Source organism: Lactuca virosa, chromosome 7 (genome assembly GCF_052849685.1).
Source record: "Lactuca virosa cultivar CGN04683 chromosome 7, Lactuca_virosa_CGN04683_v6, whole genome shotgun sequence".
In the NCBI taxonomy this organism is placed as follows: Eukaryota; Viridiplantae; Streptophyta; class Magnoliopsida; order Asterales; family Asteraceae; genus Lactuca; species Lactuca virosa.
The window spans coordinates 224,704,119-224,729,920 of record NC_136432.1 but is presented as its reverse complement, the minus strand read 5'-3'; the positions used below and the strand labels follow the sequence as shown (position 1 = coordinate 224,729,920).

Below are 25,802 nucleotides of genomic sequence, written 5' to 3'. Positions count from 1 at the left end.
TCATATTTCTAATACCTAATGCTTTGATAAGCCTTTATCTAAGCTTTTTAAGCTCATACACTTTTCCTTAGATAGCTCACATGTGTGTACAATTCAGAATTTATGTTACTAAGTCCCAGATGTTCAGACTAATTGCCAAATCTCACAATTCGAACTATGAAGAGGGATGCCGTAATCATAATCGAATTTGAGAATACAATTATCACAATTGCTATCTTCTTAAAATCTTTCTTAGTGAAAGCATTTCCTCACAATCATTTTCATGAAGGAGGGAGACCTTATGACACTTAGATTTTAAAGCGTATGTGTTCCTATCCATTTGAGTTTGTGATAACAATAATCGTAAGACAATGTTGGTGACAAATCTAACTCATATGGACTGAACTTGTTCAATCTCGATTCCTTGCCTCATGGTAGCACGAATGCCCACCATTGCTTCCAAGTCGTTGAGTAGTTCACCGTTTCCTATCAATGTACTTTCCATTGATTAGGGTGCCTTGCCTTTATGCAATCAATTCATAGAACTCATATTGCATAGTTTACTTCATCTGGAATGGCGCAGAAACAAAATTATGTCAACACGATAGGTCGCCAACCTCAAGTCGTGTGCTAGTGATTAACTATCGGTTTATTCTTGATTTGTTCTTGAAACTTTTCAAGACAATTGAGACTCCCACTGACCTCTTGACATATATGATTCTCTTGTCAGGAACCTTTCCTAGACAAAACAAATATTCAAGAGTTAGTGTAGTTCTTATCAAGACAAAACACTTCACATAATTGGTCCTAGTTGGTCTTTGTCTTATCCAAGACAACACAACTTACCAATTTCAAATGTGCAAGAATAAGAAAACCTTTTCCAAACTCCACATTTGATGAGTGTTATAAACCTACTTAAGACTTGTCACTCAATTCACAATCTTGGAATATAACTCTAAGACTTGATATTGGAACGAAGTATGATTGACTTCTTGATTTTAACAATTTCTACAATTCTCGATTCCTCTTCTTAGACATACAAATGCACTAAGACTCACTTGGAGGATCAATTGAGATATGGTTCTTAATCATTAAGACTTATCATAAAACACAATAAAAGGTACTCTCCCTTCTTCTTAGAATAGAGAAACTTTTATCTTTCTGCCTACTTGATTCTTCTTATTCGTTCTGCTATTGATTGAAACTCTTTCAATCAACTCAAAATTATACTTAATCTTATAAGTATAACCATATTTACTAAACTTTAGTAAATCATGACGAATATCTTTATCACTCTTGTGGTGGAATTGATCAATGCACAACCTAGTGTACTCGATCTCCTAGTCCTTCTCTTGACATTTTGTCAAAGAATTAGTCTAATTTCCAAATATGAAGTTTCTCATTCATCACGCAACCAAGTTGCATGACTCCAAGTTTCTGTCCAATTGAAACTTGGGCGATGAGAATCTTCCCTTATTTGGCAAATTCTCGACATTTCCACAAATAACATAATTAAGAATCAAATCCATTATTGCTAACAATAGAAACAATTAAACATCAATTTTTCATACACACCATTGCAAGGATAAATAAATAAGACAAAATCAAAATTTATTTTATTGCGGAAAAATTTGTCCTTACAATGCAATTCAACTGAAAAACTATGTTATTACATATTTCTTATCAATCTATCCTAACTCTAGAGTAGCAGCTCAAAAATCTGATCTTTGAGTCCATGCGATCGAAATCCATTTCTTCATGATCAGATTCAGCACGCTTCTTCCTTAAGCTTCCTCTCTTTTCTTCGATCCTGCAAAAACATCAAAATGTAATCTTATCACATCATGTATCAAGAATCAAAAATAGGAACTTACAGAGTTAGTTATTGGTTTTACCTGAAGTAGAGCCATACGTCTTGACTCTCCCATCTCTTAGATCTCTCAGGTAAACAGGACAGCTTCGTCTCCAATGCCCCTTTTCTTGGCAATAGAAGCAAATGGACTCTTTTGTAATGGCACAAGGAACTATCTCAAAATTTACCTTTTATGGATTTCCAATGTCACCATTTTCAATGTCCATTGAAGTTTGGGAGTTTGATTCACCAGACACATTTGCTTGATCAGCACGCCAAATCATTGCCGATTCAGCAGCTATAAGCAAATAGCTCAAATCAATGAGGGTCACGTCATGGTCCATCATATAGTACTCTCTAATGAACTCACTATATGATTCAGGAAGCGACTGAAGAACCCAGTCAACAGCCAACTCACCTGAAATCTCGACACCCAACATCCTTAACCTGTCAATGTGTGACTTTATCTCTAAGACGTGTGCACACACAAGTTTCCCATCTTCGTGTTTACTTGCCAATAGGGCTTGAGTGAGCTTGAACTTTTCAAGCCTTTGAACTTGTGGGTTAGGGAGAATAATTGGAAGAGGTGGAGGAAGTGAAGCATGACTCTCATTTCCTTGATCGTATCGTGGAACTTCATCTTCATTTGGAAAGCTTGTTCCAAGGGACTTGGGAAGACCATTGTAAGATTTAGACATCTACAAAACGGGAGAAAATTCAAGTTAGTTGATAAGAATCCTTGATGTAACACCCAAATGAAACATCAATGCTAGGATCCAACACAACATTCTACAACCTAGAAGAGGGATGCCGTAATCTAGTTGCAGAATATTTGAAGGTGATAATTTAATATTTATATTTGTTATAGTTTTTTTTCTTAAATTTAATGGATTCATTTAAAGAAGCCAAGAAAAAAATGGTATCTTGAATGGGATGAACTTGTATCTACCATGTGAACATAATGGATATCTCCACGGGAGATTGAAACTATCGTAACAAGACAATAGATTAGTCTGAAAAACAACATGATATTTAGTATCAAACCGATATATAATAGTTCTGTACGTCTCAAATCTATAAATACGTACAAGCATATATTGGCTATATATCCATCAGTACGGGAACCATCGGTAAAGGGAACCATCAATGTGTATTCCTAAATGATCTCATTTTTCAATTATTCAATCATTTCATTTTACCAAGTTCAATATTGGCGAGATTAGTCAACAAGATTCAAACATCGAAAAAAATAGTAAATTAAGAAAAAAATTTCTACATAAGAAAAATAAAAGAACAGATAAGAAGAAATACGCCCACCGGCCCCTACCGATTTAATAACCTCTGCTACAAAGACACTCATAAGACTAACTCCTTTTGGAATTGCATCAATTATTTGTCTATCAAAAAATTGAGCAAAGTTAGCCAATTTTATAATCCCCGCGGTAAAAAACCTTTCATAAAAAGCATCTATGTAACCGCGATTATATGACATCATATATAGAATTTTTTTTATTACCAAGTGATTAACAATTTAATATTGATCATCAACAAACATATATGAAATCTCACCAAATTAGCAACTTTTTACCCATTTCCGTGTTAGCACTTATATGTTGAAGTCTATTTGAGACCAATATGCAATTATTGTATTTTTTTTTAAGTTTACATATTTTGCTTGTGTATTCTGTAACAAAGTTAAAATTCAGGATATTAATTTTAACATAAATAGTACTTGTTTATCTTTTTAGTACAACTTACAACTAAAGTTACTCTGAAGTCTTTCCTTGTAGCCACTCTGTAACACGAGCCCATGCTCTGTCTCCATAGCGACAATGAGGTCTCCATAGCGACAATGAGCTCAAAAGGTAGATCAGGCTCCTCAACTAACAATCTCCCACTTGGAAGATGATCAACCAATCTTGCGCCACCTAAACTTACTCTTTGTAAACCACATCTCTCTATAGTCCTTCCTTCTTTCCAACTATCTTTCCAAGTATCTCAAAGGCAATTGAAGCTTTACATAGATTCAACTTCTGTAATATGATTGCCTTTTTAAACATGTCTAGTAGATTCTTAGTACCAAAGATATTCTTCAGGTTCTGAGTCCAATCCTTTATTGATTGTTTGATAAAATGGTACTTCATCTACATTATTTTTTCTTTCATGAAACACTAGATTCTTTGCAATGTGAAATGCACTATCGTTTTAATAACGTAGGACATAGTCTTTTTTCTGCACAAATCTAATATGAAAATTTTCAAATAGCATAACAACCGCTTAATCCCGACCCAATTTTTCAAATAGCATAACAACCGCTTAATCCCGACCCAATTTTTTTTCTTCGACTTGACATCAACCTGCTAATGACAACCACTACATGACAATATAAGGCCTAGTCCATAACGTATCATACATGAAGTTACAATCAACGGAGGCATAAGGGACTTTAACATTTCTTCCTTGTTTCTACCCTTCTTCACAAATGTAACTTTCTTTTGCTTTCCAGGAATACATTTATTACAAAAGTCAATAATCACACTTTTCAAATTCGGAATTCTTCGTTTCAAAGTTAACATCTTCATCTATCACTCAGTCGTATACCCATGTCTTTGTGCCATAAAGTAAATGCGTGTGTTTCTTCAATAAACACATTTCCCCCGTTGCACAAATTTCAACCATATACAATGTTTCCTATCGATAACAATGATAGACCACCAGGATCATTTTTTGTTGTTAATTCTACACATAATGAAATTTGTATGTAGTGTCGATGGAAAAAGGGTTTTAGAAATTATAATGCTTTTACTAATGACTTTTAATTTTGAGCAACTAAGCTATATAAATTTCAATTATTGTAGTGTGTCGTTACAAAATGTGTTTTTTAAAGTGAAAACGGAATCTTATACTTGTTTATTTATTTGTAATTTCAATTTGAATGTTTACAATGAATCAAAGAATAAATAATCATCAAGATCAGAAATCGATCAATAAAAAATAAAAAATATGGATATCAAGTTAGTAAGCAGGCTTAAAGGAATCTAGAGCTCTTGCATTCCGCTGAAATACCATTGGGAAACCGTTTGCGGTCGTTGCAGTAGTTGTAGATCATGTGCTTGGTTTGCACCCATCGGATCCTGTTTCGGCCAGCTGCATCAAGTCCTTGGGTACTCCATGACTGGTTATCATTTTCTGAGCTTGTAGATACTGAATTGGGACCAACTTTGTTGGCATTGGCATTGAATTTCCTGTATGACGCGGTGAAAGGCGCATTAGTCCAGTCGGTCTTCACACGCCCACCTTGGGTTGCCCAGTCATCCGCGTTCCACAGGCTGGCATACACCCTCATGGGTTGGCTCTTGGGAAATGGGACTCCAGCAGCATCATTGTTATTGAACACCCTTACTGGTATGTTATCTATCAAGAAACTGCAGAGACAAAGAGGTTTAGGAACAGTAGAAAAACATGAGAAAGGAAGAGAACCAAATGTTTATGTTGGATGCGTGACTTACATAATTCTTAGACTGTTCCATACGATGGTATAGGTGTGGAAGGCTGCAGTAGGGTCAAACCATAGGTGGAACTGCTGTTCTTTGTTTCCTTTCCCTTGTGAATACACATTGGTGTGAATTGTGTAAGGGTTTCCCGTGGAGTTGCCCAAGAACTCGAAGTCGATCTCATCGTGACCCGCACCTTGTGATGACAACTAATGTGATTTAATACAAAGACATGGTTATTATCAGCCTTTAAAAGATTAATACAAATGAGTGACAATATATATAATTCAAGATTGCAACCAATGGTACTCACGTAGAATGTGGTGACGGTGCCAGCAGAATTGCCTGGTACTAGTTTGAGTTGCATGTCGAACCTTCCAAACAGGTACTCGTGCTTGGACTGGAAACCCGATCCAGAGTATTGGTCGAGTGAAAGTGAAAGATCCTGACCTCCATTCAGAATTTTAGCACGTTCACCCCCAAAAGTGATGTCCATGTCATCGTAAAAACTTCCTGCTGATGCTGCTACTATTAGAATTGATATTAAAAGAACAGCACATAGATTAGAGTTCGACTTTGCCATTATTGCTTTTATGGAGAGAGAGAGAGAGAGAGAGAGAGAGAGAGAGAGAGAGAGAGAGATGTTATGTTTGTGGGAAGTAGTACTGATATCGTTTATATATATAGGTGTGGCTACGTTGACAGTTTTCAATAGGAACCATCCTTGTTACTGAAGGATGTCATGGTGGCTAATGGATGCACCAATATCTATTGACGCGTGCCAACTCATATTATTCTTCTTGACATGGGCAGGAGCGGTGGGTTTTTTTTTCTATACTTCTGGCATCTCAAAATTTGCAAATTTGTCATATTTGGACCGGTGGTTGACATCATAGGTAAAATAAAATTGTTTTAATTGTTAGTAGCTGGGAAAATCAAATCTTTGAAAACGCATTTAAAACATTTATCAATCACATTTAACACTATTAAAAACTAATTATATATATGTCTGTAAAGGGAACCATCTGCAGCAACGGACTACCAACTGATTAACGATTTAATACATATCGTCGACAAACATATATGAAATCTTTTAAAATTATCAATATTTTACCCATTTCGGAGTTACACTTATTGATGATAAAACCGTACGCAAATTCCCCAAACATCTTCATTTTCATTTAGTATTATTACCAAATTCGTCCATTATATCCAAAATTTTGGTTTCCCTCTCCCTCCTCGGCTTCCCCTTTAAATGAAAGCATCACTTGTACGGAATGGGAGATTTATACGAAATGGATCAAACTCAACTCTACATGCATTGAAGAAAGAAATATAGGAAGGAAACCAACATCTGGTTTTCGAGATTATGTATTCTTAATTCATTATACTCTATCCATTATTATATTATGTACAATTCTATTTTTAACAATAACATTCTTAATGTTAATTAAAAGTTGTCATAAAAAGAAAAGGTTGGGATCTTGATTGAGTTCTTGAAATTTGGCAGGGAAAGTAAATTCCTCATAGGATTGATGTTGTGACTGCAATTTACTGTAGGTGTGAAGTTGAAGATGTCGTTTGAGGACGAGGACACTCCTTAAAGAGGGTACCTAAGAAATTTACAATTATCTATCTTTTTGAGTATTCAAATTTGTTGCAATCTAAAAAGCAATTTGATAGAGAAAATTGTATCAGTTAAAGAATTTGCGTTAGTCAAAACCTTTTAATGGTGACAACTGAATATTTATATTTGTTATAGTTTTTTTTTCTTAAATTTAACGGATTCATTGAAAGAAACCAAGAAAAAAATGGTATCTTGGATGGGATGAACATGTATCTACCATGTGAATATAATGGATATCTACATGAGAGATTGAAACTATCGTAACAAAACATTAGATTAGTCTGAAAACAACATAGTATTTAGTGTCAAACCAACATCTAATAGTTACTTATGTCTCAAATGTATAAATACGTACAAGAATATATTGGCTATGTATCCATCCGTAAAGGGAACCATCAACGTTGGACTTCCAGTTGATTAAGGATTTAATACAGATCTGTAAACTAACAAGTGAAAGACATATAACGGCTAGGGTTTTGTATTATTATCAAAGAGAAGTACAAATACAATGAAAGGGAAAGACATAATATATAGACAAGCTAATTAGGGTTTCCTAGCGAAAAGGCCCAATCATAAAACCCAATACAAAATAAAGCCCAAAATCTTATTAGGCTAACATCCCCTTCAAACTCACAATGTAACAGCAATAAGCATTGAGAGTTTGTCAGACAGAAAATGGAATCGAGGAGCAGTCAACGGCTTCATAAGAATATGAGCAATCTGCAAAGAGGAAGGAACATAAGGAAGGGAGATAGTGCCCTTCTGGAGATGATGACGTGTGAAATGACAGTCAATCTCAATGTGCTTTGTGCGCTCATGAAACACTGAATTCTTGGCAATCATTATCGCACTCTCGTTATCACAATACAAAGGGGTAGGCTGAGAGATGTGAACGCCCATATCTGCAAGAAGCCATCTCAACCAAACAATCTCACAAGTGGCGATAGCCATGGCTCGATACTCAGATTCTGTAGAAGATCGAGAAACAACATCTTGTTTCTTGCTTTTCCATGATATCAATGAATCTCCAAGAAAAACACAATACCCAGTAGTGGACTTACGATCATAAATATCACTATCCCAATTTGCATCACTATAGGCACGCAACTCAAGAGAGGATGAAGATGGAAACATAAGAGTGCGGAATTGAGTACCACGTAAATATCTCAAAATACGAAGAACAGCTCCCCAATGAACAATAGTAGGAGCAGTGACAAACTGGCTAACCACATGAACTGCATGAGCAATATCCGGTCTAGTGACAGTCAGGTGAACCAAACTCCCAACAATGGTACGATAAAGGCTTGGATCTGATAATGGGACACCATCAGTTGGAGAGTACTTTGCATTACTCTCTATAGGCGTATCAACTGTTCGATTATCCGTGAGTCGTGCACGTTCAAACAAATCTGAAATATACTTCGTTTGAGATAAAAGATAACCCTTTGGAGATTGAGCAACTTCAATCCCCAAGAAATAACGAAGCAATCCCAAGTCTTTCATAGCAAAACGGTGAGCCAAATCACGCTTTAAAGACTCTATACCATCATGATCATCACCAGTAATAATCATGTCATCGACATATAAGGAAAGAATAATCCGACCTGCATTCGTACATCGAATAAATAGAGCCGAATCATGGTTACTTGGTTGAAAACCAAGAGAAGTAATCACCGTAGAAATTTTTTCAAACCAAGCACGAGGGGCTTGTTTGAGGCCATATAGAGCCTTCCGAAGTCTACAAACTTCACCTGGTCGGTGAGCAATACCAGGGGGAGGAGACATGTATACTTCTTCATGAAGATCACCATTCAAGAAAGCATTCTTGACATCCATCTGATAAATCTTCCATTGGCGAATGGAAGAAACTGCAATCAAGGTGCGAACAGTCGTCATTTTTGCAACAGGAGCAAACGTCTCCTCATAATCCATACCATACTTTTGCGCATACCCTTTCGTAACAAGTATGGCTTTATAACGCTCAACGGATCCATCAGACTTTTTTTTGATTTTATAAACCCAACGACAACCAATCGTGTGTTTTCCGGGTGGAAGCGGAACCAGATCCCATGTATGAGTCTGATAAAGAGCTGCAAGTTCCTCAGCCATAGCGATCTGCCAAAGGGGATCAGAAACGGCCTCTTTGTAGGATGTTGGCTCAGAGAGACGATGTACATTAGCAATAAAAGAGGCAAAAGCTGGTGAGTAAGAGGAATAGACAAAGTCAGGAAGTTTTGTGGACTTCTTATTACGATAAGGCCTCGATGGAGGGGGGTCTTGATGATTTGCAGGCATAGGATCAACGATAGGTGCTGGATCAGCCGCATATGGTGGATCAGCAGCAAGTGGTGGATCAGTGACATGTGGTGGATCATCAATGTCAATGATAAACGGATCAATAGTACGAAGCTCCTCTCGGGTTGCATCATGTGACTGAACAGGAATGCTATAGAATGGAATATGCTCCAAAAAGGTGACATTGCGAGATACATACAGTTTCTGATTTGAAGGATCATAGCACTGATAACTTTTCTGACCAATACCATATCCCAGAAAAACACAAAGAGCTGATTTTGAAGACAACTTATCTCTCTCTACATGAGGCTTCAAGACAAAACATGTACACCCAAACACTCGTAATGAAGAATAATCTGGGAGTTGTCCAAGCAACATTTCATAAGGAGACTTCCCCGAAGTGTACGCAGTAGGAATGCGATTAATAACATAAGTGGCGGTATGAACAGCTTCTCCCCAAAACATATTGGGAACTTGAGCAGAGAGTAGTAAGGATCTTGCAGTTTCTAGGAGATATTGATGTTTTCTTTCTGCAACACCATTCTGCTGAGTCTGTACAGATGATTGATGTATAGTGCCATCAGATGCCAATAATTGTTTAAAATCATTGGAGGTAAATTCTCCTCCCAGATCACACCGAAAACATTTTATGATAGCAGAGTGTTGAGTCTTGACAAGAGCTCTGAATTCACTATATATGGTGAAAAAGTCAGACCTGTGCTTCGTAAAATAAACCCACGTATAACGAGTGTAATCATCAATGAATGAAACATAATAGTTAGCTCCTGATTTGGAGGTGATCGGAGAGGGACCCCACACATCAGAATGAACAATATAAAAGGGAGCAACAGAATGAGTGACACTTTTATTAAACTGTAAAGCAGAAAATTTTCCCAGTTTACAACCACAACAATCAGAAATATCATCAAAATTTCAAAGAGCCTAACACACCAGTGGAAACCAAAAACTGTAAACGAGACGATGACACATGTCCCAAACGAGAATGCCAAAGATAAAAAGGAGACGGTGAAGGGTTTAAACGAAAAGACGACAAATCGACACTAGATGCAGCAACATCAACAACATGTAGCTGCTCCAAGACATAAAGCTCCCCAAGTCTACGGCCTATCCCAATCACCCTCCGAGACCGAATGTCTTGTACACAGCAGAATGAATCAGAAAAGAAGACCCAACAACCAGATTTACACAACTGACTGACCAATGCAAGATTCAAAGCAAGTGTAGGAATGTAATACACATCTGTTAAAGATATATAAGGAGTGACAATAGAACCAACACCCTCTACTGAAATGGGTGTAGCACTAGCAGACATAACAGAGACAGGTGTACGAGAAGATAATGAAGCAAAAGATGAAAAATGTGGTGACATGTGATGAGATGCACCAGAATCCAATATCCACAAGGATGAAGGAATACCTGACGTGTTGGATGAAGACAGACATGAATGAGACATGGAAGCTGACATGGCAGTTGGATTGGTAGCTAAGAACTGTCTGAACTGCTCAACAATCTGTGGATCCAAGGATGATGGTGGTGTGAAATCTGTTTCATTCTCAACTGAAGGTGTAGCAGCAGCGTACTGTGGTGGCCTAAAAGATGAAAAAGAGGGACGTGACTGTCCAGAAGACTTGTTCTGTTGTGAAGACTGAGACTGTGATGGTGATCTTGTTTGTTGTTGCTGCTGATTTCCCTTGCTTTTCAGCAAAGGACAATTTGCCTTCCAATGGTTCTTCTTCTTACATAAAGCACACTCATGAAATGCAACTCTGGGATGATTTTGGTTTGAAGATTGGGGTCGTTGTGAAACAGCAAAGACATCAGGAGTGGCTGTCTTGGGAGCTTTGTCAGCATGAGACTTGATACGAGTTTCTTCAGCAATCAACTCGTGAACAACCGAATCAACAGTGGGAAGAGGTGTACGATGCAAGATTGATCCACGCAGACCTTGAAAATCTGAACGTAATGCCATCAAGAACTGAACCAAACGTTGCTCTTCCCTTCTATCAATATAAGGCTTAAAAGCCTTCAACACATCAGGTTCTGTAAGAGCTAACTGATCCCACAAATCTGACATAGCTGCATAAAATTCCTGAACACTGAGATTGTTCTGTTGGAGGGCTCGAATATCAAACTCTAACTGATACTGCTTTGCAAAGTTAGACTGAGTATACAACCTAGCCAAGTGATCCCAAACCTCCTTTGTCGTGTCATACTTCGCCAACTGAGTACCGATAGACTGGATGACAGAATTATTAATCCAAGTAATGATCTTGGAGTTATCAGTCTCCCATGAATCCAGTAAGGTTGCATAATTAGCGGCCTTCTCGTCTATTGGTTTCTTCTTGTCACCTGTAACAATCCCCCACATAGTCTTGCCCCGCAAGAAATTTTTCATAACATAACTCCAATAGGCATAGTTTTTGCCATCAAGTTGAATACTAATGGACTGAAGAGAATCATCTCTTGGGGCCATATTTCAATATCAGTCAAACAGTAAATACGAGTAGCAGCAAAAATGATCAAGATCTCGAAATCAACAAAGACGAAACGAAACCCTCAAAACCGACAAATGAACAAATCAAACCAAACCGAATACAGCAACGAGCAAAAAAAAGATACCCAAAATTGCAAATGGTGGCAATGAACAGTGCACGTGAACAATACCGATGAACAGTGCGATGAACAGTAACCGTGATCAACAGTACCGGTGAACAGTAACGCCGATGAACAGTAATCGTCAGTGAACAATAACGCCCGTGAACAGTAATCGCTGTGAACAGTAACACCGATGAACAGGAATCGTGAACAGTAACACCGATGAATAGTAACTCGATGAACAGTAACTCGCTCCCCAAAAACGAAAAAGTACAGATAATCAACCGAGCTCTGATACCATGTAAACTAACAAGTGAAAGACATATAACAACTAGGGTTTCGTATTATTATCAAAGAGAAGTACAAATACAATGAAAGGGAAAGACATAATATATAGACAAGCTAATTAGGGTTTCCTAGCGAAAAGGCCCAATCATAAAACCCAATACAAAATAAAGCCCAAAATCTTATTAGGCTAACCAGATCATCGACAAACATATATGAAATCTTCCTAATTTAGCACATTTTTCCCATTTTGGTGTTAAAACTTATATGTTGAAGTCTATTTGAGCCCAATATGCAATTTTTGTATGTTTATTAAGTTTTCATTTGTGCTTGCATCTTCTGTAACAAAGTTAAAAGTCCGGACCTTAATTTTTAGATAAATAAACTACTAGAAAAATATCCTTTAATGATACGAATTGCGTGTCATAAAAGGGTACAGATGACACGCAAATGCGTGTCAAGGAAGGGTCTATCATAAAGGAAGACGACACATATTTATGTGTCGTAACCTTACGACGCGCATTTACGACACGCAATACGTATCATTAAAGTCTTTGTCATAAAGAAAGACGACACACATTTTTGCTTGTCATAATTTTAAATGTTTAAAAAAATATTTTTTTATGTAGATTTAATAATTTTCAAATTAGATGACAATTAATGTCTCATAATATAAAATAACATATCATACAAAAAAAGACAATCCACTTAAAAACATATAGTATGTCAAATAATAATAATCATTCCAATGCTTAAATAAATGTAATACAAAAACTATTTCATCATATCTTATCAATTCCCCTAGCAATACACCATCTCCAATTAAGACATGTATTCAGACCAATTTACCTACCACAAATGCAACATTTGAAACACGAGACCCAACTGATCAATAGTCTTTTTCGTATTAAAAAGCACAGACCTAATGGAAAATTAAGAACGTTAACACTAAAACATCAAAAAAACCCATCAAACTAATTAAAAAGTAACAATCGGATTTTGTAACAAACGAAAACAATTTCCAATCATAATCAATATTTCAAAGCTAAAAACTTTTAAAAAATAATATAATTATAAAGCGAATAAGTTCTTACCGAGTTAGTGAGAGGGAGACAGAGAGAGCGAGAGATACAGAGAGATCAGGTACATTGGAGAGAAGATTAGGCGACATCAATGCTCACTTTGGTCTCCAGTAACGACCTTTACTCCGGCAAACACAGTTGAACAATGGAGAGAAGATTTTAGGCGGGGCAAATCAGAGGAGTCATGAGAGAACGAGTGTTAATGAAGAAGAAAGAGAGAATAAGATATGATGTTTGTAAACGAGGAGATTTAATGAACCCTAAAAACCTAAACACTAATATGTATTTTGTTAATAGGAAGGTTGGAGTTGATACCATGGCCGCAGAGCTCCAAAAACATGAAAGGGAGATGGACAACCGCAAAACGCCATTACGGTTTCTTCGGTAGATGATTTTACAGAAGAAGGAGGAGACGCATCATAGACATCAAAAAGGAAAATGGGAGATGATCAGAGAACAAGGCGACGGGGTTTTTAATTTTTAGGGATCTCATTCTCCCCCCCCCCCCTAGTTATTTAAGGATGGAAAATGCGCGTCTTTCTTTCATGAAAAATTTTCAAAGCGACATGCTTGTTTTGATAGGTGCCCTCCGTGTTTTTTATTTTTATTCTTTTTGTTGTACACTAATTTTACGGCACGCAAAAACGCGTGTTCTGTATCCTTCAATTTTTGGGAGAGCTGACATTATTTTTAGGGCACACACTTTTACGTATCATAAATCAGTGTGTGTCATGGTTCGCATGTCATTAAAGGGCTGTTTTCTAGTAGTGATAGAACTTTTTTATTTTTTTAGTACAACTTACACCTAAAGTTACCGGGAAGTCTTTCCTTGTTGCAACTGCGTAACAGGAGTCCATTCCTTTGTCATCATAGCGACAATGTGGTTGAAAGAAAGATCAGGCTCCTCAACTCACAATCTCCTAGTTGGAAGATGATCAACCAATCTTCCACCACCTAAACCTAATCTTTGTAAACCACATCTCTATATAGGCCTTCCTTCTTTCCAACTATCTCTCCAAGTATCTGGAAGCCAGTTGAAGCTTTACATAGATTCAACTTCTGTAACATGATTGCCTTGGAAAACATGTCTACTAGATTCTTAGTACCAAGGATCTTCTTCAGGTTTCGAGTCTAGTGGCTTATTGATTGTTTGATAAAGTGGTACTTCATCTACACATATTTTGTTCTTTCATAAATAACTAGATTCTTTGCATGATGATATGCACTATGGTTTTAATAACGTAGGGCATAGTCTTTTTTGTACCCAAATCTAATATGAAAATTTTCAACCAGATAAGTTCTAAGGACAAATTTTTCAATTTCCATTCATTATGCTTATGTGGTTAATAGTGATAGGTTTTATACAAACAATCCTATGTGTGCATGCAACCCTAATTGGATCTATGTTTTCACTATTAGACATACAACTTCATGAACACAAAAAGAAACCTGGAATACTCCTATGATTTTCGAAATCCACAAAGGAGAATAGAATACATTTTTTTTGTTGTTATATAGCAATAACAACTAGTTCCTTGAATTTCCTTAGCTCTTGAAAGCAAGTACCACAAGTGTAGTACCTCTAATGGCTCACAAACACACTAGGTAAAAGGATGAATATGGGAGAGAGGAGAGAAGGGTATCTTGCTCTAAAATTCGTCCCTTTTAGGGTTTCCCAAGGCTTGGACGAATTCTAGTGCCTTAGGGTGCTATTTATACTGGAGGCTAGCTAGGGTTTCAAGGTGGAAACCCTAATCCCTTAGCTTAAGGCCCAAGCAAATCCATGGACTCCTTTCCTTAAGCCCTTGGACGAAAACTCCGAGATCCTTCTAGGATTTTCGTTCAAGCCTTAATAAAGGTGATCCAATAGCCCAAAGTCTCAACTATCAAATAATTACAAAACAACCCCTGTACTTTTAATTAATTCCTTTAATCCCGAAATTAATTCCTAATTAATTTCTGATTAAATACTAATTAATAATATGATTCCAAATTAATATATTATTCATATAATATATTAACAAATCATATTTATACCCCAATTTATTATTCTTAACAATAAACCAGCCTCTCTCCTTAACAGTCATCTTGTCTAGTCACCAGTGTGAAGGCAACCCAAAAGGACCATGCTCACAATCGGGTCAAGTACATACCAAAATAGTTATGGACTTAGACACTAATCCAACAGTCTCCCACTTGGATAAGTCTAATAACTATTTTGCATAACTTTAGAACCTGATCAGCAATCGTAGCTTTCAAAAGCCGCTGTCAACTCTGATCTTATCAGATACGCGTGTCCTTTAGATAAGGGATTATATATTCCTCCATTCTCAAAATACCGTATAGACACAAGACATGAATTTTAATCATTCTCTCTATACTGTTTCCCGACTTCCAATTTATGACGACTGACAAAAGACAACAATTGAACACATCAACTTAGTCCCGGCTTGGCCAAGCACTTAGGGTGTCATCACTAAATCATCGAGGGGCCCACAAATATCGCTTTTATCCCGCTTTGGGTAAAAGGAATGGATAAACTTCGACTCAAATGCTCACTTGCACCTACTAATTGAATCACACACAATAATAAGTTTTATAACACCAAGTTACTGGTGCGTTTACTTATCATCAATGTGCAACCGACCAGCAAATAACAACTCACACGTCTTGGTTTCAAGAATATATAATGTTATCGTCTCACTAATCACTCGTGATAAAACCATGAAGTGATTCAAGTGAGCGTGGGTTTAATCCAATACTTTAATCTTATCAAAGCACTCATGAACTCTGCAGCAAACTTGTGCTATGTCTAAACACTTTAGACAATCTACATACAAATTCATGACAATCTTCCTTCATACCTACTTCCATCGTATGACCGACTGTGGAGGTTCGAATAACCCAGTTATTCTGGAAGTCAAAACATGCAGAGTGAAACGCAATAATAATATTAATCCTATATGGCCCCAAAACTTTTGAGCGTAAATAAAACACTTTTATTTAAACACCATATTGATTACTCATTATTCATTGTTTACTGTTTCAGAAAATCAACTTATTACTCGAATTATAACCACAATTGTCCCATGCTCCAAGCATGCACACTTTGGTTTCCTATGGTCCATACTTTGTGAAATAGATCAATTGAAAAACTTTTCCAATGAAACTAATTTCACAATCCCCAATCCTTATTATTAGTATAAGAATACCAAATTCTTGCCACTTTTAGAATATGTCAGATTCTAACATTTTATGCAATGATTCTTTCGTAATGTCATAGCACAAAAGTCACCAAGACCCGGCTAATGAAATTACAAGGTATTCTATCGGAAATTCTTACAAGACAATTCCATAGACGTGAAGTCTCACATTCAAAGTACATTCCTTTGAACATCCTTCTCGCATAAAAGTTTCTAATCTAGACATATTTCTTAATATCCAACTCCCATTAATGGAAACATTTCCATATTTGCCATATGAAAACTCATTCTTAATAGAATCATATCTATTCATAATAATGTCAATATAGTCCATCCAGTACTATACTTCCAACTACTCACAAGCGAAAAATCCTCAGTGAACCTCAGATCGTCCTTTGATAGTTGTTTAATTATTTTAGTCAAAACCGATTCTAGTCCCTTTTTCCCTCTTAATGCCCTATGCATTTGGAAAATTTTAGAATGGTCAAATATTACAGCATATGCAATCGATCCTATACCCGAAGCGTATTGGACACGATGCATAATGTCTCACATAAAGACATGATACTTTATCAGTCTTTTGCCATAATATTTTGTTAGCCATGTTCTCACAATTCGAACTATGAAGAGGGATGCGGTAATCATAATCGAATTTTGATAACGTGCTATGTATCCTTGACTAAATTTTATTAACATTTCTTGATCTAAGCTTTTAGATTTTGAAACGAAGTATAATATTCTCTCCCTTAATTATAGCAAAACAACTTTTCAACCCCTACAACTTTGCAAGTTAATCTTTGTTTTCTATAGTTAATATTGCTAACTCGCAATACTTGAAATAATAATCATGCTCCCACTAACACAATGATTATTTCCATACAAGCATAACACTTATGCACCCACTAGCTTTGACATGTATTCAGAAAACACTTGAACTTCTAGAAAACAATGCTTATTGAATTCCTTAAGTTCATATTTCTAATACCTAATGCTTTGATAAGCCTTTATCTAAGCTTTTTAAGCTCATACACCTTTCCTTAGATAGCTCACATGTGTGTACAATTCAGAATTTATGTTACTAAGTCCCAGATGTTCAGACTAATTGCCAAATCTCACAATTCGAACTATGAAGAGGGATGCCGTAATCATAATCGAATTTGAGAATACAATTATCACAATTGCTATCTTCTTAAAATCTTTCTTAGTGAAAGCATTTCCTCACAATCATTTTCATGAAGGAGGGAGACCTTATGACACTTAGATTTTAAAGTGTATGTGTTCCTATCCATTTGAGTTTGTGATAACAATAATCGTAAGACAATGTTGGTGACAAATCTAACTCATATGGACTGAACTTGTTCAATCTCGATTCCTTGCCTCATGGTAGCACGAATGCCCACCATTGCTTCCAAGTCGTTGAGTAGTTCACCGTTTCCTATCAATGTACTTTCCATTGATTAGGGTGCCTTGCCTTTATGCAATCAATTCATAGAACTCATATTGCATAGTTTACTTCATCTGGAATGGCGCAGAAACAAAATTATGTCAACACGATAGGTCGCCAACCTCAAGTCGTGTGCTAGTGATTAACTATCGGTTTATTCTTGATTTGTTCTTGAAACTTTTCAAGACAATTGAGACTCCCACTGACCTCTTGACATATATGATTCTCTTGTCAGGAACCTTTCCTAGACAAAACAAATATTCAAGAGTTAGTGTAGTTCTTATCAAGACAAAACACTTCACATAATTGGTCCTAGTTGGTCTTTGTCTTATCCAAGACAACACAACTTACCAATTTCAAATGTGCAAGAATAAGAAAACCTTTTCCAAACTCCACATTTGATGAGTGTTATAAACCTACTTAAGACTTGTCACTCAATTCACAATCTTGGAATATAACTCTAAGACTTGATATTGGAACGAAGTATGATTGACTTCTTGATTTTAACAATTTCTACAATTCTCGATTCCTCTTCTTAGACATACAAATGCACTAAGACTCACTTGGAGGATCAATTGAGATATGGTTCTTAATCATTAAGACTTATCATAAAACACAATAAAAGGTACTCTCCCTTCTTCTTAGAATAGAGAAACTTTTATCTTTCTGCCTACTTGATTCTTCTTATTCGTTCTGCTATTGATTGAAACTCTTTCAATCAACTCAAAATTATACTTAATCTTATAAGTATAACCATATTTACTAAACTTTAGTAAATCATGACGAATATCTTTATCACTCTTGTGGTGGAATTGATCAATGCACAACCTAGTGTACTCGATCTCCTAGTCCTTCTCTTGACATTTTGTCAAAGAATTAGTCTAATTTCCAAATATGAAGTTTCTCATTCATCACGCAACCAAGTTGCATGACTCCAAGTTTCTGTCCAATTGAAACTTGGGCGATGAGAATCTTCCCTTATTTGGCAAATTCTCGACATTTCCACAAATAACATAATTAAGAATCAAATCCATTATTGCTAACAATAGAAACAATTAAACATCAATTTTTCATACACACCATTGCAAGGATAAATAAATAAGACAAAATCAAAATTTATTTTATTGCGGAAAAATTTGTCCTTACAATGCAATTCAACTGAAAAACTATGTTATTACATATTTCTTATCAATCTATCCTAACTCTAGAGTAGCAGCTCAAAAATCTGATCTTTGAGTCCATGCGATCGAAATCCATTTCTTCATGATCAGATTCAGCACGCTTCTTCCTTAAGCTTCCTCTCTTTTCTTCGATCCTGCAAAAACATCAAAATGTAATCTTATCACATCATGTATCAAGAATCAAAAATAGGAACTTACAGAGTTAGTTATTGGTTTTACCTGAAGTAGAGCCATACGTCTTGACTCTCCCATCTCTTAGATCTCTCAGGTAAACAGGACAGCTTCGTCTCCAATGCCCCTTTTCTTGGCAATAGAAGCAAATGGACTCTTTTGTAATGGCACAAGGAACTATCTCAAAATTTACCTTTTATGGATTTCCAATGTCACCATTTTCAATGTCCATTGAAGTTTGGGAGTTTGATTCACCAGACACATTTGCTTGATCAGCACGCCAAATCATTGCCGATTCAGCAGCTATAAGCAAATAGGTCAAATCAATGAGGGTCACGTCATGGTCCATCATATAGTACTCTCTAATGAACTCACTATATGATTCAGGAAGCGACTGAAGAACCCAGTCAACAGCCAACTCACCTGAAATCTCGACACCCAACATCCTTAACCTGTCAATGTGTGACTTTATCTCTAAGACGTGTGCACACACAAGTTTCCCATCTTCGTGTTTACTTGCCAATAGGGCTTGAGTGAGCTTGAACTTTTCAAGCCTTTGAACTTGTGGGTTAGGGAGAATAATTGGAAGAGGTGGAGGAAGTGAAGCATGACTCTCATTTCCTTGATCGTATCGTGGAACTTCATCTTCATTTGGAAAGCTTGTTCCAAGGGACTTGGGAAGACCATTGTAAGATTTAGACATCTACAAAACGGGAGAAAATTCAAGTTAGTTGATAAGAATCCTTGATGTAACACCCAAATGAAACATCAATGCTAGGATCCAACACAACATTCTACAACCTAGAAGAGGGATGCCGTAATCTAGTTGCAGAATATTTGAAGGTGATAATTTAATATTTATATTTGTTATAGTTTTTTTTCTTAAATTTAATGGATTCATTTAAAGAAGCCAAGAAAAAAATGGTATCTTGAATGGGATGAACTTGTATCTACCATGTGAACATAATGGATATCTCCACGGGAGATTGAAACTATCGTAACAAGACAATAGATTAGTCTGAAAAACAACATGATATTTAGTATCAAACCGATATATAATAGTTCTGTACGTCTCAAATCTATAAATACGTACAAGCATATATTGGCTATATATCCATCAGTACGGGAACCATCGGTAAAGGGAACCATCAATGTGTATTCCTAAATGATCTCATTTTTCAATTATTCAATCATTTCATTTTACCAAGTTCAATATTGGCGAGATTAGTCAACAAGATTCAAACATCGAAAAAAATAGTAAATTAAGAAAAAAATTTCTACATAAGAAAAATAAAAGAACAGATAAGAAGAAATACGCCCACCGGCCCCTACCGATTTAATAACCTCTGCTACAAAGACACTCATAAGACTAACTCCTTTTGGAATTGCATCAATTATTTGTCTATCAAAAAATTGAGCAAAGTTAGCCAATTTTATAATCCCCGCGGTAAAAAACCTTTCATAAAAAGCATCTATGTAACCGCGATTATATGACATCATATATAGAATTTTTTTTATTACCAAGTGATTAACAATTTAATATTGATCATCAACAAACATATATGAAATCTCACTAAATTAGCAACTTTTTACCCATTTCCGTGTTAGCACTTATATGTTGAAGTCTATTTGAGACCAATATGCAATTATTGTATTTTTTTTTAAGTTTACATATTTTGCTTGTGTATTCTGTAACAAAGTTAAAATTCAGGATATTAATTTTAACATAAATAGTACTTGTTTATCTTTTTAGTACAACTTACAACTAAAGTTACTCTGAAGTCTTTCCTTGTAGCCACTCTGTAACACGAGCCCATGCTCTGTCTCCATAGCGACAATGAGGTCTCCATAGCGACAATGAGCTCAAAAGGTAGATCAGGCTCCTCAACTAACAATCTCCCACTTGGAAGATGATCAACCAATCTTGCGCCACCTAAACTTACTCTTTGTAAACCACATCTCTCTATAGTCCTTCCTTCTTTCCAACTATCTTTCCAAGTATCTCAAAGGCAATTGAAGCTTTACATAGATTCAACTTCTGTAATATGATTGCCTTTTTAAACATGTCTAGTAGATTCTTAGTACCAAAGATATTCTTCAGGTTCTGAGTCCAATCCTTTATTGATTGTTTGATAAAATGGTACTTCATCTACATTATTTTTTCTTTCATGAAACACTAGATTCTTTGCAATGTGAAATGCACTATCGTTTTAATAACGTAGGACATAGTCTTTTTTCTGCACAAATCTAATATGAAAATTTTCAAATAGCATAACAACCGCTTAATCCCGACCCAATTTTTCAAATAGCATAACAACCGCTTAATCCCGACCCAATTTTTTTTCTTCGACTTGACATCAACCTGCTAATGACAACCACTACATGACAATATAAGGCCTAGTCCATAACGTATCATACATGAAGTTACAATCAACGGAGGCATAAGGGACTTTAACATTTCTTCCTTGTTTCTACCCTTCTTCACAAATGTAACTTTCTTTTGCTTTCCAGGAATACATTTATTACAAAAGTCAATAATCACACTTTTCAAATTCGGAATTCTTCGTTTCAAAGTTAACATCTTCATCTATCACTCAGTCGTATACCCATGTCTTTGTGCCATAAAGTAAATGCGTGTGTTTCTTCAATAAACACATTTCCCCCGTTGCACAAATTTCAACCATATACAATGTTTCCTATCGATAACAATGATAGACCACCAGGATCATTTTTTGTTGTTAATTCTACACATAATGAAATTTGTATGTAGTGTCGATGGAAAAAGGGTTTTAGAAATTATAATGCTTTTACTAATGACTTTTAATTTTGAGCAACTAAGCTATATAAATTTCAATTATTGTAGTGTGTCGTTACAAAATGTGTTTTTTAAAGTGAAAACGGAATCTTATACTTGTTTATTTATTTGTAATTTCAATTTGAATGTTTACAATGAATCAAAGAATAAATAATCATCAAGATCAGAAATCGATCAATAAAAAATAAAAAATATGGATATCAAGTTAGTAAGCAGGCTTAAAGGAATCTAGAGCTCTTGCATTCCGCTGAAATACCATTGGGAAACCGTTTGCGGTCGTTGCAGTAGTTGTAGATCATGTGCTTGGTTTGCACCCATCGGATCCTGTTTCGGCCAGCTGCATCAAGTCCTTGGGTACTCCATGACTGGTTATCATTTTCTGAGCTTGTAGATACTGAATTGGGACCAACTTTGTTGGCATTGGCATTGAATTTCCTGTATGACGCGGTGAAAGGCGCATTAGTCCAGTCGGTCTTCACACGCCCACCTTGGGTTGCCCAGTCATCCGCGTTCCACAGGCTGGCATACACCCTCATGGGTTGGCTCTTGGGAAATGGGACTCCAGCAGCATCATTGTTATTGAACACCCTTACTGGTATGTTATCTATCAAGAAACTGCAGAGACAAAGAGGTTTAGGAACAGTAGAAAAACATGAGAAAGGAAGAGAACCAAATGTTTATGTTGGATGCGTGACTTACATAATTCTTAGACTGTTCCATACGATGGTATAGGTGTGGAAGGCTGCAGTAGGGTCAAACCATAGGTGGAACTGCTGTTCTTTGTTTCCTTTCCCTTGTGAATACACATTGGTGTGAATTGTGTAAGGGTTTCCCGTGGAGTTGCCCAAGAACTCGAAGTCGATCTCATCGTGACCCGCACCTTGTGATGACAACTAATGTGATTTAATACAAAGACATGGTTATTATCAGCCTTTAAAAGATTAATACAAATGAGTGACAATATATATAATTCAAGATTGCAACCAATGGTACTCACGTAGAATGTGGTGACGGTGCCAGCAGAATTGCCTGGTACTAGTTTGAGTTGCATGTCGAACCTTCCAAACAGGTACTCGTGCTTGGACTGGAAACCCGATCCAGAGTATTGGTCGAGTGAAAGTGAAAGATCCTGACCTCCATTCAGAATTTTAGCACGTTCACCCCCAAAAGTGATGTCCATGTCATCGTAAAAACTTCCTGCTGATGCTGCTACTATTAGAATTGATATTAAAAGAACAGCACATAGATTAGAGTTCGACTTTGCCATTATTGCTTTTATGGAGAGAGAGAGAGAGAGAGAGAGAGAGAGAGAGAGAGAGAGAGAGATATGTTATGTTTGTGGGAAGTAGTACTGATATCGTTTATATATATATATATATATATATATATATATATATATATATATATATATATATATATATATATATATATATATATATATATAGGTGTGGCTTCGTTGACAGTTTTCAATAGGAACCATCCTTGTTACTGAAGGATGTCATGGTGGCTAATGGATGCACCAACATCTATTGACGCGTGCCAACTCACATTATTCTTCTGGTTCTGGACATGGGCAGGAGCGGTGGGTTTTTATTTTTTTTCTATACGTCTGCCAACTCAAAATTTGCAAATTTGTCATATTTGGACCGGTGGTTGACATCATAGGTAAAATACACTTGTTTTAATTGTTAATAAGTTGGGAAAATCAAATCTTTAAAAACGTATTTAAAACATTTACAATCACATTTCACACTATTAAAAAACTAATTATAAATCCCTCTCTAAAAGGAACCATCTTATTGATGATAAAACTGTACGCAAATTCCCCAAACATCTTCCTTTTCATTTAAGTTCATTACCAAATAAGTCCATTTTATCTAAAATTTTGGTTTCCCTATCCATCCTCGGCTTCCCCTTTAAGTGAAAGCATCACTTGTATGGAATAGGAGATTTATAAGAATTTGATCAAACTCAACTCTATGTACATTGAGGGGGTGTTTGGATAGGAAAAAAAGATGGTGATTATAGCTTATTGCTTATTCCCACCACAATAAGCTAAATTTAAGTGTTTGGATAAAATCCTAAAAAATCAGCTTATTGTGTTAGGAATAAACTAAATAAGCTAATTTTAATAAGCATCTCCCCCTTGCTTATTGCTTATTGCTTATTCCCACCACAAATAAGCTAATAAGCAATAAGCTAATAAGTTAATCCAAACACCCCCCTAAATCATCCAAAGGACACAGCTATAGAGAAGAAACTTTTGCCAAAAATAATATGAATAAAGAAATATGGGAAGGAAACCTACAACCTATTCTTTTCTTTGAGATTATTTATTCTTGGTTCCTTCAAAACTCTATCCATTATTATATTATGTACAATTATATTTCTTAACTATCACATTCTTAAAATTAATTAAAAGTGATTATATATTGATTTCTTTGGAAAGGTTGGGATCTTGATTGAGTTCTTGAAATTTGGCAGGGAAAGTAAATTCGTCATAGGCTTAAACAAGTACATAGATGTTGTGACTGCAATTTAATGTGGGTGTGAAACTGAAGATGATATTTGAGGACGAGGACACTCCTTAAAGAGGGTAACTAAGAAATTTACTGTTATTTGTTTTTTTGAGTTTTCAAATGTGTTGTAATCTAAACAGCAATTTTATAGGGAAAATAATAGCAGCTAAAAAATTTTGCTTTAGTCATAACCTTTTAATGGTGATAGTTGAATATTTATATATGTTATAGTTTTTGTTCTTTAAATTTAACGGATTCCTTGAAAGAAACCAAGAAAAAAAAATGTATCTTGCATGGGATGAACATGTATCTACCATGTGAACATAGTGGATATTCACGGGAGATTATAACAATCATAACAAAACCAGTTCTTTTGTCTCAACTCTATAAATACGTACAAGTATATTCTTAGAAATGTAGAAACTCAAGAACTTCCCAACATGGACAATTTATTCACCATAAACCAGTTCGTTTGTACAACAATACTTACAAAGGAAATCATCGCTACATAACACTCACACTCTAATGTATACACAAAATGATTTTACTGTAATCGGAAATACAAACCCTAGATAATACAGAAAACCCTAATCGAGAGTTAGAGAGAAAAGATATAGCAATCTACAGAATGTATCAGATGATTGAGACGAGCCAGCTGACCAACAAGCATATATACCCGGGTCATGAAAAATGACTTGGTGGATCGACAAACTCGCATTTGCAATAAGAAACTTACACAACAACCCATGCACAATAACATCAATACAAAAATTGACCAAACTATCCAGAAATTATAAAATGTTAAGCTTAAATAAATATATATATATATATATAACACCCTTCTCAAACTTAACATTTTAATCATTTATCATAAAAAATGTCAATAAGAACCAATCTTTTTGAAAATATTCATGTTGAAACGAAACTACAGATTTTGTAAGAATGTCAACATTCTAATCATATGAGCATGGACGAAGCTTGCTTAGGGCAAGGGGGGGGGGGGGGGGGGGGGGGCTGTGGCCCCCCTGGATTTTTTGTTAGAAATAGCTCTTCCACTTTAGTTTATATACATATTTAGCCTAAAAATATAAAATTTATGTTGTGGCCCCCCTGCTCTCCGATTTTCATGTATATTATACTTTCGGCCCCCCAAAATAAATGTCCAAGCTCCGTCACTACATATGAGTCAACCTTAACAACTTCAACAATACCACTATTAGTTTTTTTCCTAACAAAATG

The 25,802-nt window shown here is 35.8% G+C and overlaps 2 protein-coding genes across 2 annotated transcripts; both read right to left on the bottom strand.

Annotated features, from left to right (window-relative positions):
* Positions 1-4,726: 4,726 nt before the first annotated feature.
* LOC145123255 (xyloglucan endotransglucosylase protein 1-like) lies at positions 4,727-5,960 on the bottom strand. The gene is made up of 3 exons (XM_079058475.1): positions 5,639-5,960; positions 5,341-5,534; positions 4,727-5,256 (listed from the first exon to the last, which is right to left on the bottom strand). Exons 1-3 carry the CDS (start codon positions 5,906-5,908, stop codon positions 4,860-4,862), a joined length of 861 nt encoding a protein of 286 aa, XP_078914601.1. The 5' UTR covers positions 5,909-5,960; the 3' UTR covers positions 4,727-4,859.
* A 16,169-nt stretch (positions 5,961-22,129) lies between these two features.
* On the bottom strand, positions 22,130-23,359 carry LOC145123304 (xyloglucan endotransglucosylase protein 1-like). Its single transcript, XM_079058521.1, has 3 exons — positions 23,042-23,359; positions 22,744-22,937; positions 22,130-22,659 (listed from the first exon to the last, which is right to left on the bottom strand). The coding sequence occupies exons 1-3, from the start codon at positions 23,309-23,311 to the stop codon at positions 22,263-22,265; spliced, it is 861 nt and encodes a 286-aa protein (XP_078914647.1). The 5' UTR covers positions 23,312-23,359; the 3' UTR covers positions 22,130-22,262.
* Positions 23,360-25,802: the final 2,443 nt, after the last annotated feature.